A 15,593-nucleotide genomic window follows, 5' to 3' on the forward strand; every position below is an offset into this window, starting at 1 on the left:
GAGAGCGCTCATAGCTCACACTCTGGCTTCGGGGCACCCGCCCAGCCCAGAGAGGCCCTGGGAGGATCCCTGTCACCGCTTCCCTCCCCGTGAAGGGCTGCTCTGCGAGCCTCTCCCGGGAGGGGAGGTCCCCATCTGTGGTTATTCCCAGGCAGGCAGGTGGGCCCTCTCCCCCCACACAGCCTCCTTTCTTCCTGTGGATGCCGTCTTGGGGGAGGGGGCGAAAAGGCCCCTGACTCCGGGGCGCTCAAGGACACAGGCGTTGAAGTGGTCAGGTCATTATGGTCGATAATGAAGTCGGCAAAAAGGGAAAGAAAGAAAAAAAAAAAAAAAAGTCCCGTGGCTCTGAGCAATGAGGCCTGTGAGTGGCTGGAGGTTGTGTTCTGCAACAAAACGCTGAGGGCCAGATATTGTGTGGCAGGGAGCTTTATTTTTCCCCTCAAAGAAATCCAGCTCATTCCCCCCCATTAATTGGCAGCAGATGAAAAAAAAACAAAAGCCAAAACAAAAACCAAACTAATGCCAGTAGCCTGAATATGAGTGTTTCTGAAAGGGAAAAGCCATTTCAATTGTTGGATGTCCAAGAAAACATGAATCCACGCTGACAGAGGAAACGGCCACAATTAGAGGAAGAAGAGGGAGAGGTTCATAAAATTAAGGAAAAAATTCCTTTTAGCTGCTCCCATCCTGTAAGTGGGCTCCTCAGACCTCAGTCCCTGAGGGGCCTCCCTGGGGGGCTTGAGGAAGTGGGGGCAGGGGAAGGAGGAAGGGCCAGGAATCCCTTGCGAAGAGCAAAGGCCAGGCCGGAGGGTAGGCGTCGCTTCGCCTCAGCCCACAGGCACACAGCCTTTCCGAGGAGAAACCTGAAGACTGTCTCCCCAGGAGGACGAGGGCTCCCTGCGCTGCTCAGCCCTGCGGCCTCAGGAAGTGCCCCGGAGAAACTGAGGCTGCCTCCGAGGTCCCCAATCTCTACCCCGATCCTAAGGATCCCCGTCTCCTTTGGTACTTGTGTGTGGCCACCACGTGCAACTCCTTACTCATTTTCTCATTCTGTCACACACACACACACACACACACGAGGAAAGTGTGACTCACACCAGGTACTTTCTTGCCTCAAAGGATGTTTCAGAAAATAAAACGGGCGAAAGGTCGAGGCTGAGTCTTTGGAGACCAGACTCAGGCCACAGCCATGTGGTAACCACAAGGTGGATGGGTCTGTGGGACCCACAGGTGGGAGGGGCTGGAGGCCACCTAGACTGATGGGCAGCACCTGGGAGGGTGACCCAAGAGGTGGACTGGGCAGAAAGACTGGTCTCCAAGGACACGGCTTTGGTCACAAACCACTGGAATCCACGGCAGCCACCCAAAGCCACGCAGCTTAGCCCGCTCTGTCCTCATCCTTCTTGGGCCCCGTCTCCATGGGCCCGTCTCCACATGGGAACAGCGAGCCCGAGGCACCTCCAGAGCCCTGCTGGTGATGCTGCTGGAACTCAGCCTCACGTGCGGGGGACGTCACCGAACTTCCATTCCCTGCAGACCAATGGGGCAGGCGGGACGGTGGGCGCCTGGTGGAGGCTCCGAGGCTGAAACTCCTTTCGGGCTGCGGGCTGGGATTCTTCTATTTCTTCCATCCTCATTTAGCCACAGCGTGGCGGTGAGGAGGTAGGAAAGGTGGGGGCTGAGTAACAGCAGCCTGTGGAGAGAATCCCTGCTCCCTGCAAGGACAGGGACGAGATAGAGGGGAGTCTGTGTGGGAGTGTGTTTTTCTTAAACAATTTATTTATCTTTATATTTTTATTGATTTCAGAGAGAAAGGGAGAGGGAGAGAGAGAGAAACATCAATAATGAGAGTGAATCATTGATCGGCTGCCTCCTGCACGCCACACACTGGGGACTGAGCCTGCAACCCAGGCATGTGCCCTGACCAGGAATCGAACCGTGACCTCCTGCTTCATAGGTTGACACTCACCTGAGCCACACTGGTGGGCTGTTTTTATGTGTGAAAACAGTGTGGATGACCAGCAGGGCTCATGTCCCAGGAGAGTGAGGATTCGGTTTCTCCCAGCAGCGGGATGACAGCGAGGCCATGTAGAGCTAAAGCACTGGCCATGGAGTCTCCCAGTCTGGGCTCAAGAGCCTCCTCTGCTTATGAGCTGTGTGACCTTGGGCAAGTTACTTTCCCTCTCTGAGCCTCCCTTTCCCCATATGTTAAATGCCTCACAGGGTTGCCAGGCCAAATAATGGGGAGAATCTGGTTATTGGGTCAACATTTGAGGTGACCATGCTGGAGCCTGAACGTGTATCTGGCTGCACCTTCCTGCAAGTTGACTCTCAGGGGACAAAGCAAACCCCTCTGCCCCACCCACTGCCTCAGCCCTGAGCTGGGCTCTGCTTCCTCCCTCCCACCACCCATGCTCAGGACACACACCAGTGGTAAGCACTGGCCCCTCAGACACCCTCTGTGGCCTATAAAAAAAGGGATGAGAATACATATTAAATGGCTATTTTATTTACACACCCTAGTCATAAATAATTGAATCCTCTTTTTGACCACACAATGATTCCTTGAAGATCTAATGATTACACCGAGTGATAAAGTGGATTAGTGGGCTTACTCACATCTGTGTGTGACGGATGTGCGCACACTCACACACACACAGACATGCACACCAGAGGGGAGCAGGACTCCAGGCCTTCCAACTCTCCCAGCACCAGCATTTGGCTCCCCACACTAGTGGGGCCCTGGTGGGAAAACTGTGCTCCCTGTGCAGGTGTGAATTCCTGACAGCTGGAGAACAAAGCGCTGCAACCCAGGCAGTTCCCGCGGGCCCTCCCCTCGGAGCTGCTTGCCTTTGTTCATCCTGCAAGGCATCTCTTTGGATTCGCAAATATTTTAATTCACAGAAACTCAAGGGGGGTGGGTGGGTGGGGGCTGGGGTGGCTTGTTGGCCGTCCCTCTGTCTTTATCCAGGCCGTTCCCAGCCCCCTTAGTGGCAACAGCATTCTAGAGACATGCAGTGGTGTGCTAGTACCATACACATGACACGAACTGGACACGCTGGTCGGCGGGGGCTCTGGCTCCTCCAGGTCTGGGCCCTGTCAGTGCAGGGCGAGGCTGGTCCTCTCACAGGGTCCGCACAGCCACAGGGTAGAGGAGGGACAAGTGCTCAGCGCCTTTGATGGGCAGCTTTCTGGTGGTGTAGTAATGGATGACTTCTGGGACACTGTCGAACGGGGGGCTGTTCTGACCCAGAATGTACTTCTCTTTGGTTTTGGCCAGTTTCATGTGCATAAAGCCCTGGTTGCTCCTGTGAACAAAACACAGAGGGTATTAGGATCTGTAGGATGACAAAGACCACGGCAGCCATACTGCTCAGGCCCAGGGGGCAGGTGCAGGAGGGCTGAGGGCCAGGTAAGCAATTTCTCTGAGAGCCACTCGAGATTTTGCTGTGAACAAGCACATGTCACGTATTCACACTCATTACCTGGAGAACTACCCCTCTGGCTAAATTCCTGTTAAGGTGCAAAGTTCCTTGCTGAGATCCCAGCCGCGAAGTACCTCTCCAAGTCAGGACCAAATGCAGCTGCGCCTAGGAGCTCCCCTAGTCCCAGCATCAAACTGGGAACCAGCAGCAGACACCCTGCAGGGGAGTCTTCCCACCTCAAGACCTCGGCCTTCCTGTCCCTCATGCAGTCATGTATTTAAGCCTTGCCTGGAAGATGCAAAGTGTGAGTCCCGGATGCCCTGACAAGTGGGCAGGCAGGAGTCATCACCCCCAGTTTTCAGATGAGGACAGAGTGTGGCAGGGATGACAGGCAGTAAGTGGGGCAGAGGGTTTGCTTTGTGCCATTCAATACAGTATGGAACTGTCACTGGGAAGGGACTACCCAGCTAGGACTACATTTCCCAGCTTCCCTGCAGCCACTGTACCCGTGTGATTAGTTTTAGCCAATGGAATAAGGGAAAACATTTGCTCCTTCTCAGAGCTGCCCCTGGGCAGGCACTCTCCCTTCTTCCTCCCTCTGCTCAGCAAACCCCGCCTCCTTCTCCAGGGTCCAGCCCAAGAGTTTCCTCTGCCAGGAAGTCTTCCAGGCTCCCACAGGCAGAGCTCCGTCCTCTGCCTGCACCGAGGACCAGCACATGATGGAGGATCATGCCTCCATCTGCACCTGCTTTCTTATAACTAGAGGCCTGATGCACGAAATTCGTGCAAGAGTAGGCCTTCGCAGCCGCAGCTGCCTCGATTCCCTCCCTCGCACCGCAGTGGCTGCAGCTCCAGCTTCATCCCGGAAGGACATCCAATCTAATTAGCATATTACACCTCTATTATTATGGATTACTTATCCACCTTCCGAATTCCTAAGAATTCCACAGAGTAAGGTCTGTGTTCACCATGCCCAGCACCTGCTAAAAAGGGTGTGGGTGGGTTCCTTGGAGATCAGAGCACAGCCCTGTGCCCCGTGCCCCTTGCAGCCTGCCAGCTGTACCAGCATGCTGGGTGAGGTGCAGCTCAGGGACTGTGGAGGCCATGCTGCTTGTACCCGGCCCGAGAGGACCTCTCACACCTCCCACCCAGGGCCCTTGCCACATCGGATCTCTCCCTCTCCATCAACCTGCCTGTGCCCAGGTTGCCCTTTTCCTGCCCACTCAGTTCTAAGCCTGGCCCTTATGCTTTTGCTGCCACATCTGTGGATGCTGGGGTCTCCAAAGCACAGTCCTAAGTATCTGTCACTTAGTGAGGAAGCTGGGGCTCCGACCTCCTGCCGCCTCCTCCAAGTTATCGTGTCTGGACACTGGTAATTTGCGGACCAGGGTCTGGCGTCCAGGAGACCAAGGCCCACCCCTGGTGAGGCTGAGAGCTCCGAGTGGACACAGGTTTCCTTTCTAAGCTCCGGCCCTTGTAGCTCTGGCTGTGGTCCCGGGGGCACTGAGGGCTTGCACACCTCTCCCAGTCAGGACTGGGCTCCCCTCGTCATGAGTGCCTGTCCTATTAATGCATCAATTTGGACTCTGGGACCATTTTCAAATGGGCAGAGCAAATGCTTAATGAAGTGCAGGCACTGAGCAATACATCTGCTCGTAATAATGTGTTTAGAGATGTCACCCTCGGCTTAAAGGAAATCGTTTGGAGAGCAATTATGTTTCAAGAGAGAATAATTCCTGTAAAGAACTGAAATTTAAATCAAGATTTTTAAGGCTGACAATGTTCTAATTACAGAGCCCGTGGCAAGTTCTGCTCCGCAGTGAAGGGTCATTTCATTGGAGAATTGCCTCGACACATCTGAGAAGCAGGAGGCGCACTTGCTTAAGCTGTTAGGAAGGAAATGGTGTGCGTGCAATGAAAAACGTGTAGCCCCCTTTGAGTGAAGACTCGGCCCACCCACTGCACTGGAGAGACCGCAGACCTTTGCAGGCCTGCAAAGGGCCGTATTTGCTTGAACGAGGCTAAGGAAACCGGGAATAGTGGAAAAAGCTTGGGGTGAGTGTGGGGAGAGAAGGGGCTGGAGCTGCAGGTGAGTTCAGGCTCAGGCAGGGAGGGGCAGGACCTCGGGCACATCATGCCCCCTTGTGAGATGAGTGGAGTCGTGTTTTGGGGTGCCAGACCATGCTCTCCCATATCTATGGCTGGGTTACAAAGCGTGGGTGTGTGAGACAGGATCGCAGCAGCTGGCTGGAGCGAGTCTGCGCCAAGGCTGGCACGCAGGCACGAAGCTGCGGGGAGAGCTGACTGAATTTTTAAGGAGATTAAGGAAAGTAACTCACATGGGTTAACGGGACAGTTTCACACAGGTTATCAGAACATCCAGCAAGGGTATGGCCGTGATGGTGGCAACAGCTGACTCAGCCAGAAATGGAGGCAGAAGTGCCCGTTCCAGACCACGGGGTTGTCATGGCCACCAGGTATTAGAGATGCGACACTGATGTCCCCCCTTAACAGACATGGGTGTGTGCGAGGCAGGGGGCCTCCTGACCCTCCGGGCCTACTGCCTGACGCTTGTATTTCAGTACATGCTAGGTTATAACTGAGCCGGGCTGTGCCAAGGGGGCAGGCCAGTCATGAGGTTTGGCAGAGAACTCGGACGCTGTGACCCCAGCCTCAGCCCGTGGCCTGACGATTCCCTGGCACAGGCTGAAAGGCCAAAAGCGGGCCCTCCCAATGGGAACCCTGCAGGAGTGGCCGTCCTCCTGGGCTCAAGCACTGTGCCCTGTGGCTGTCCCCATCCCCAATGGGTCCCTGGGGAGCCTGACTGGATGGTCCCTGAGGGCGCTTCTGGGCCCAAGGTTCTGGATTCCCTGTGTGTAAGCACAATCCCTGCCTGCTCCGCAAGGGCTTCTTGCAGGAAGGAGCCTGGAGGCAACCACACCCCCTCCACTGCTGCCCCTGTCCTACTCTCACTGGGCACCTGCCTACATGGCCTTCAGGGCCGATGTTCCCTGGGCACTTCCTGTGAGCCAGGCCGTGTGCTGAGCACGGAGGCTCAGGGGGGAAGGGGCCGACCCTGGCCACACGGCGGCCGGCAGTGGTGCTGCTGCTTCCCCGCTGGCAGGCCTTTCCCAGAGCCCATGCTCCTGACCTCAGCACCATCCGCTCCAGAGACAGTCCCCAAGGCGCCGACGCTGCCCGGCTGATGGCGGGTCCTGGCCAGCGCAGCCCCGGCACGGAGGCAGGGTGGTGACCCATCCCATGGGGCCGGCAGGCTCTGAGAGGTGAGCAGGCTTTCTTTCTGAGACAACCTGCCAAACCCCGACTCATGCAAAGGTCAGGCAAAGCCTCGTCAAAACACACTCAAGAGATGTGTTGTCACAACGTGTCCTGATTGGCCACAGGGTTGCCACGAGATGCCACCTAACAACAGGTGAATATTTAAAAACAGCTGCCAGACATGGCTGTAGACTCCCAGCTCTACACAGAAGACATCAAGCACAGGAAGAGAAAAAGCTAAGGTTTCCCAGGGGGCCGCGGGTACATCAGACGACCAGCGCGCACAGGGATGCTCTGCGGCTGGGACAGCGGCCCTGGAGCCAGAGCGGCCTGGGGACCATCTCCTGGCTCCAGCAGAACCCAGGGCCCTCGCGTTCCAGCCACCCACCTCCCCACCCTCCCTCTGGAAAGGCAGCGTTCCCCGGGGAGTTCAGACAGGCTGCCACCACCTGTCCAGCTCCTGCGCCAGCCCTGTCTCCTTTGATAGGACATCTTGAGAGAGCAAAGTCACAATCAGGGGTGTCTCTGGTGGCTGACCTGTCTGATGAGTCTCGTACGGCTCTGAGGCTGGGGGTGTCGGGGCTGTCACGGCCTTCAGATCGCTCATTATCATCACAAAAAGCACCTCCTCGTCACCAGGATCATCAAACACGCCTGGCGCGCCAGCCTAATAACAGGCCCCACCTCGTCCCATAATCACGGGCTTTAATAAAACATCACTCAGCCCGCAGCTGTCGGCCCGAGCAGGGCGCGAGGCCTCACCTCTCGCTTTTAGACCTAATTGCTTGATGCATATTTCATGAAGAATCCTGGGTAATACTTATGTTAAATCGCTTCTTTTCATGATGAAATTACTTAAAAATACTTGCATATAATATTTATGTGGGAGAAGGCGAGGAAATTGCCCTCTGGGACCAGCGTGCAGCCCCAGTGGCAGGAGTCTCTGGTGTACCTCTGTCAAAGGCAGCTGGGGAGCTGCTTTCTTGATGGGGATACCCTCTTGTCCAAGACGCCCCAGAACACTGTCCCTGGCTCCCCACCGCCACTGCAGGATGAACGGCACCGCACTGGCACTGCTCGAGTCCCCACTGTGCGCCAGGCACCAAGCTGAGCTGTTGCCACACATTATCTCACTTAAGCTCACAGCAAGTTGCTCAGTTGGTGTAACTATCACTGTTTACAGATGGGGTAACTGAGGCTGGGGAGGTGGCGTGCCTTGTCCCACGGGACAGTGGGGCCAGGATTTCACTCTGGCTGTCTGACCCTGTGCTCTCTTCTTAGCCCGTGGACAGCATCCAGGGCCCTGAAGTTGCCACTGTAGCCTCGTCTTCCCTACTCACCACCCAAGCAGATGGACCAGGTGTCCAGGTGGCTCTTGGGACTCTGTCCTGAGACCTGGCTTTCCTGCAGTTCTGTGAGCTCCTGAGGTCACGAACCCTGTCTGTTCGTTGTGACATTTCTCAGCAGGACAAGCCCTCAGCACATGCCTGGCACAGTCTGTCTGCCTGTCCATCCATCCATTCACCCAGCAGTTATCCAGTGAGGATCTACCCTGAGCCAGGGAGATGGGGACCTCTGGACTGTAAGCTCCCCAGGGCAGGCTGGTGGCCACTCCACCTTGACCCCTAGTGTGGCCCAGACATTGTAGAAGCTGCCTCCTCTGAGGCCAGACACTGTGGCTGCTTTGGTGAGCACTGGTCCCAGGACGAACCAGCGAGGTTCTGCAGAGCAAGCTTAGCGAGGGACACAGCCATGGGGAGCACCCGGAGGGCCCCAACAACAGGGGCACAAAGGCAGTTGCCTCCTAAATCAGAAAGGTCTGGCCTGAGAAGACCACAGGGAAGGATGGGTCAAACCTTCCTCTTCCCTTGGGATTCCAAAGGAAAGCATTCCTGGGCTACTGAGCCGGCCAGCGCCCCTGCCAGGCCTAAATAACAGAACACGAATGTGAGACAAGTTCCCTCCAGAAGCCATGGGATTTCTGCCGGCCCAGGCCCTGCCCACTCTGGGGCCCAGCAGATATCTAAATGGGTGTATTTGTTTGGTCTAAATGGACCTCCTCTTGTAGAGTCATTTTAATTAAGCATGAATGTTACATGTTCAAAGATTCCTGGGGCCAGATCTGTGAGAGCAGAGACTGAAAGAGACGGTACATTTGAAATTTACTCGACAATTGGTTGCAGGATAATTCTCAGGGAAGAGAGCTGTCACAGGCCCCCTGACCTCCACGAACACACAACCACCAGTACTCACTCTCGAAGCCAAGGGAACACCGCCCTGTGCTCAGCACGGACGGGGCATGAGACCAGCCCGATGGGCCCTTCTGCCCCCACAGGCGTGCACTCAAACTGGTGAATATGGGCGTAAACGGAATCAGTGGAGAGAGGGGGATGCTCTAGGCCTGGCTCTAATGCTGATCTGCTGTGACCTTGGCAAGGGAGCTTCCAGAGGGACCTGGTCTGGAGGGGGACCTTGGCAAGACACCTCCTGCCTCTGTGGCCATGCAGGGGCCTGCAAAACAGGTAGTTCCTGCCACGAGCCCACCCCACTGTTGGCAATGCTGCCTCTGCAAGCAGATGGCTCCAGGACTCGGACAGTCTCCTGCCCTCCCACCCTCTCTTCCACCTCCGAGGAGAGGGGATATTTTCCTGGGTCTGTAGAGAAACTCTCCTTGCCACACCTATGCGCAGGGTGCAGCCCCTCCAGAAATGGTCTGTGTGCCTGCAGAGACGCCTGCTCTGAGGAGAGCCCCGGGCCTGTGGCCGGGGAAATACCCAGATCTCAAATGACAGGGGCCTTCAGGGGACAGATACTTCGTCGACACCTCCCTAAGGGCCTACTGTGTGCAGGCTAGCATGTGCACGTGCTGTGAACTTCCAACACAGGGCCTGGAAGCCACCGCTTGCCCTTGGTCCACGCTGGACCAACCTGGGGCTTCACAGAGAAGCAGGCAGGGCTGTCACTGTCTGTGCAGATTGAGAAGACAGAGGGCCAGAGGGAGAAGCAACTTGCCCAGGTCACAGTGAGAGGCCATCAGGGTCAGGGTCCAGCCTGGGAGTAGTTCTCGCTGTGTGACGGGCTCTCTCAACAGTGCAGTACGTGGGGTGGGGGGACACAGAACCCCCCTTCCAGCTGAGATTCGAGAGTCCAGGGGCTGGGGGAAGGGGCTTACAAGGTCACACAGCAAATGTCTGCTCATCACCTCTGCCTTCGGAAACAGCCTTGTCATAGTGGCAAGCCAGAGACACATAAGCTAGGTTATTGCAAACTAAGGCCTAAATGTAAATGCCATTGAGCCAAATGACGTGATTTACAACCAAATAATTAGGTTTCAATAAACGCACTGGCAGCGATTAGCCTTCCTGAGACACCTGGGCATTTCTCAAGCTCCAAGTTGGCGGCCCAGGGTGAGGGCCTTCAGTAAATCATGACGAAAGCTGTCTCCAGGCAGGAGGAGAGCTGGCAGGCGCCTCTCCGGCAAAAGTGGGTACGCATAAGGCTTGCTTTGTGCCACACAAAGCAACAGGCAGGTCACGATGGACCCACTGGGGCAATTTTCTCAGGAGAAGACTAACAAAGTGTCAGGCAGGAGGGTTTTAATGATCAAGGCCAACAGTGTGGGGAGTGAGCTTCCCATTACTGCAGGTGTGCAAGTGGGAGGGTAAATGATGCTTGGAGGTGGGCCAACTGCACATGAAAACTACAAGGGGAGGGTGAGGTAGGGGTGGGAGGTGATGGGAGATATGTTGTCAGAGCTTTAGGAAGAGGAAAGAGGGTCTGTGTGATTCCTCCCCCCCCCCCCCCCTGCTTTTTACATTTAATTGAGGACTTTTCTAGGAACACAAAGGCCCTTTTGTGTTTGGGATAGGTGGGGTTGGTGGTGGTGGTGGGACTGAAGTTAGATACCTGGGTTCAAACTCTGATCCCAATGATGTCAATGGCTGGGCCCCTCCAGTCTGAAGTTCTCAAGCCAATGAGGGACAACCCAAGAGGGTGGGGGACATCCAGGCAGGGCAGGACGCAGGAGAAAGGTGGGGCAGCACTGGGCAGTGGATCCCAGGCTCGGGGACGGCAGGATGACAAAAGCAGGCCCCCTCAGGCCGGTGCCAATGGGGTGGACAGGAAGCATTCAGGCCCAGGGTGGTCCTCCTGCTACAGGGCAAGCCCCTCCCAGCCACACTCCACTGGGAGCAGTGGTTCTCACCAGGCAAGTCTCCCCCTCCCCTGGGGATGCTGGGCAATGTCTGGAAACAGGTGCTGCTGGCATTTACGGTAGGTGGGAGCCAGGGATGTTGCTAAACAGCCACTATGCATAGAACAGTTCTCAGAGCAAAGAGCAAGCCAGCCCCAGTGTCAGCAGTGCCAAGAGGAAAGCCACCCTCCCCCCCGCCCCACACCAGGCGCCAGTGCCTCAGCTTCACCTATGAAACGGGAATGCCAAGAAGCCACCCCCACGGCCACTGTGAGAGGTGAGACCTTCCACGTGAAGGAAGCGTGAACATTTGGTAAAAGCTGGGTCACCTGGCTCCTTATTTAAAGGGCTTAAGAGACAACACAGAATTTGCTAAACAGCTTGGCTGCGAAGTGCTCCAGGCTGTTCTCAAGGACCCAACGCCCACCTCAAGCCCAACCAGCACATGAAGGGAACATGCACCCTGCTGGGCAAAGCCAGTCGTGGGGCTGCCGAGGAGAAGACTTTGGGGAGCGCATGGACTTTTATAGGTGAAGGGGAGCTGGAAACCTGGGGTTAACCCCGGGGAGGCGGGGAGTGACACAACGGGGCATCCTGGGTGAGGGCGGCAGGACAACTCCAAAAGACACAAGGGCAGGAAGCACCATGTGCAGACCTGGGTGACCCAGGTCCGGGTCTTAGTCCCCACCCTGTCCCTTGTGAGCTGGCTGTTTCCTCATCTGTGTAATGGCGTGTTCACCACCTGCCATAAGGGCTGTCCTGAGGTCTGGGATGGACAGTGCATGAGCAAGTAGGGCAGGTGCTGAGGCTCAGGGGTCTGACATGCTATCTGCCCCCCCCCCCCGCCCCCGCTCTGCAGGAGCCTGTGTACAAGTTGCTGCCCATCTGGTTTGTTTTGCTGCCCAGGCAGAGCACTAAGCGTGTCTGCCCGTCTGTCTGGCCTGTTGTCCACGGCCATGTTGACAGCCCAGAAGCCATGGGTAGCCAGGTAGCCTCCTGGCTGCAGGACCACCGCCTCCAGCTGGGCAGCCCGCCTGGCTGGAGCAGGAGGCCTGGGGTCCGGCCCCATCTCTGTCGCCGGGGACAATGGGCAGGGTGTTTACTTCCTGCGATCAATTCCCCCCACCATCAAGCAGACACTAGAGAGCACAGTTACACAAGGGGGTCCACATGAACACACAAATGAGGAGGAAAGAGGTTAAGAGGCTACCGTGTGTATTGCTCAACAGTCAACATTTCTGAGGGAGACAAGATACTAAGCAGAGGCTTTTGAGACCATTGGTTCCCTGTCCCCATTTTACAGGTGACATTGTGGCCCAGGGGGTGGAGTTTGTCTCATTCCCCAGTGGATCAGGGGTCAGAATGCTCCCCTCCCCTGCCTCACTGCTGTGCCATCAGCTGAAGGGCACTCTGGTGCACTACCAGTGGGTGTGACAAGGTGGAGAGTGGGGAACAGGGTGGGTGTGCAGGGAGGGGGAGGAAGCTGCAACCCCCCCAATTACCATTCTTATCCTAAAAGCACTATGTGTACCCTTACTACCCTCCTGCAGGCTCCTACTGACCCAGGGCATTCATTCACACAGCAAGGAAGGGGGCTCACCCACAAAGCAGTTTTACTTAAAAAAAATAAGTAAAGAAGGGAAATCCAGAAGGACCTTTACAGACTGCAACTTACGACAGATCTGCCTGCTCAGCACCCTGTGTTAACCCGAGAATCCTGTTCTCCTCCCTGCAAGCCACCCAGATGTCCTGGCTGACCACATGAACGACAGTGGTTCTCAGTGGAAAACCTCCCAACAGCCCTGGGGGACTGGGCCTCAGTTTCTTCATCTGTGAAATGGAGCAGTTTACAATGTTCTCTGAAGTCTACTGAAAGCAAGCGAAAAGAGCTCTGAACTGGACCTAGCCGCAGCCCTGGCTCCTGTCCTCTTGGGCCTCAGTGTCCTCATCTACACAGGAAGGGACAGGGGTAGGTGACCACCGATGTCCCACAAACCTGTGAAGCTTGGCACGTGGGAGATGCTCAGGCCACATGATGAGGAAGGAATTACTGACTATTCAGATGTTAAACAGAAGGACTCACCTTCCTTACAGACACCCCAGGTCCCAGGGTTGGAGGAGGAGTGCAGGGAACTCAAAAATAGCCTCTCCACATGTGCCCCGGATGCTCACATCAGGCCCCGGGGCCTTGCCAAGCCAGTGGCTCCCAGGCCTATTTGGAACCAGAATCTGCTCTCCAAGAGATGCGGATGGACATTCACATTTGAGAACCACCTTCTGATTCTCTGATGCTGGGAACTCCTTTGTAATATTCACAACATTTCGCGCCCAGCTTTTGTTGCTTACTCCAGTGTTGGGGAGCTTACTCCCCACCACACAACCCTTCCAACCGTGGGCGGCTCTGCCCTTGGGCAAAGCCCTCCCGCGATCTGAGCTGAAGTGTGACCTCAGCAGCTTAGTGGTGGTAGCCCCGCCCCGAGCTTGGGACCCTGAAGGCCACAGGGGCCCCTTCTGCCCTGGGGAGGCCCCTTACGCTGGAAGACGAAGGGGGAGCAGACCTGTGCTGCTTCTCTCTCTCCGGCTGTCCTCACAGGGCAGGCTCTCCTGCCCCTTCCCACCCTGGCCGCGCCCACTGCGCACTCTCTCGCATACACCGAGGACTGCGTCCTGCGGGTCTGTCCCTCTTAGCCAGCCCCCACCATCAATGTGGACACCCAACATCTTCATGCAACTCCCTTCTGGTGTCCACTGACCTCCTGCGTCCACCTCTCTCTTCTACCTCCTCCCCGGGTCCCAAAGAACAGGATCTTACTGATAGGCAAGTGTCGTTGGGTAAGGACAACTCACCTCTTGACCAAAACCAAAAGGGGCACCAGCCCGAGAACATAAAGGAGCAAAGCCCACTGGCCTTGCCTCACACACGAGGTTTCAAACGCAATAGTGAAAGGTCACGGTCAGCCCTTAGTGATATGGGTTCTGGAGGGCGCCTGTCTCATGCTGGGCATTCATTCCGCAGCTTATTGACAATCTCTGTCCACAGGGTGGAGAATTCTCTCAAAATTAAATCTCTGGCTCTTTGCTCCCTAATGAAACTGATTTCTGCCTTGATACACAACAAAGCTTTCATTTTATTATCTGGCTAGGGTTTGACCACATTAATTATAGCGGTTTCTTTTCCAGCATGGCTGCAAGTAATTGAGTCCCCAAAAGTTACTATCAGAACTGATTGCTTTTTGAAAGTGCAGCTCCCGCCACAGTCCAACAGCCAACCCTGGATTCTTCATGGAAGATTTTCCTTTGGTTAAGACTGGAACAATTCAAGACAGGAAAAGTACTTTTCTAGCCTGAAAATCTGAACTCAAAATAGGATTATGCTAATATTTGGAGACTGTGATCTGGAAATTTAGGTGTGCCCAGAGCATGCTATCCCATGCACTTGCCGCCTTGGTGGCTTTACCATCATCTGTGTCAGAACTCAGATGCTGCTCTGAGTTCTTAATCATCACCACTGGCATAATTCTACCCGCCTAAGAGGATACACACTGTGGAAGGCTGTTCAAATCAATGTCGAACACCAGGTACTGAGCCCACCTGGCACCTTGCAAATGTGTGTTTCCCGGGAGGCTATGTTCAGCCTGGGTGGGTGCATACCTTTAGTGTCAGGTGGAAATCATGGCAAGTCGGGCGGTGGGAGGAAATGGTGGACAGGAAGAGGACCGGGACTGCAGAGTGCAAGCAAGACCACAGGTAAGCCCCTCTACCTCAGCCCTTTTCCTTGAGGACAAAGTGGGGATGCTCTGGCGAGCAGGAGAGAGCTGTCTGGGACTTCAGAGTTTACAAAGGCACGTCTCTCTGTCCACGATATTATTGGTCACCTGGGCCAACGGAGGGCTTATGTTGAGCAGACAATTAAAAACTCAAGTTGGGACCCTAGGGAGAGGGGATACTGCAGAGACCGCTTCCTCGAATCCCAAACATAACCACCCTACCTGCTGTTACTTCCCCCTAAATTGCTACTGTTCTCCAAGGCCCTGCTCAAATGCCACCTCCTCCAGGGGGCCTTCTAAGGTGCCCCTGGTCAGACTTACTTGCTTCCTTCCTCACTTATTCTCTGCCACACCTCACTCCATCACAGCACTCACCTACCTGCATTTCCCCCTACTCAGACTAGAAGAATCTGATGTGCCTTCATCTATCCTCCCACTCGGTTGAAGGCCTCGTGCATGATAGGAACGCAGCAGCAACAGCCACACTGCTGACTTGTTCGTCAGCCCTGCCCTGAAAGTCTGGGCTAAGAATGTGGCAGGCTGGTCCCCAAGCCGCCTAGAGCTGTGAGCAGCATGTGGGTTTTCGAAAGGAAAACAGCAGGGGGAGAAAGGTTCTAATTAAAGCATTTCTAATAAGCCGGCTTTGCCAAACCCAATTGTTTCTGATATTCCTCTTGGGCAAAGTAATCTTTTTCAAAAAAATCATTAAAAGTGGCAGAAAGCACCCATGGCTGGAAGGAGGATGGCGGCTGCTCAGTGGGCAGGTGTGAGGCGCTAAGAGCCAGAGTGGTCCCCGCTGCAGCCAAGCTGAAGAGTGTGCAGGAGTGTGCGGGTCACACACACAGCAAAACATTTTTATAGCTTTAGCATCTGAACTGTGGGAACAAAGACAAGGCCTATAAAGTCTGACATCCAATTTTCTAAATCTGC

The 15,593-nt window shown here is 55.3% G+C and overlaps 1 protein-coding gene across 1 annotated transcript in view; it reads right to left on the reverse strand.

Annotated features, from left to right (window-relative positions):
- Positions 1–1,769: 1,769 nt before the first annotated feature.
- SHB (SH2 domain containing adaptor protein B) overlaps positions 1,770–15,593 on the reverse strand; it is a 126,906-nt gene continuing 113,082 nt past the window's right edge. The window contains exon 6 of the mRNA XM_080668987.1: positions 1,770–3,308. Coding sequence (XP_080525113.1) covers positions 3,125–3,308 — 184 coding nt within the window. The 3' untranslated portion in view covers positions 1,770–3,124. The remainder of the gene's footprint in view (positions 3,309–15,593) is intronic.

Source organism: Plecotus auritus (assembly GCF_963455305.1).
Source record: "Plecotus auritus genome assembly, chromosome: 5".
Classification (NCBI taxonomy): Eukaryota; Metazoa; Chordata; class Mammalia; order Chiroptera; family Vespertilionidae; genus Plecotus; species Plecotus auritus.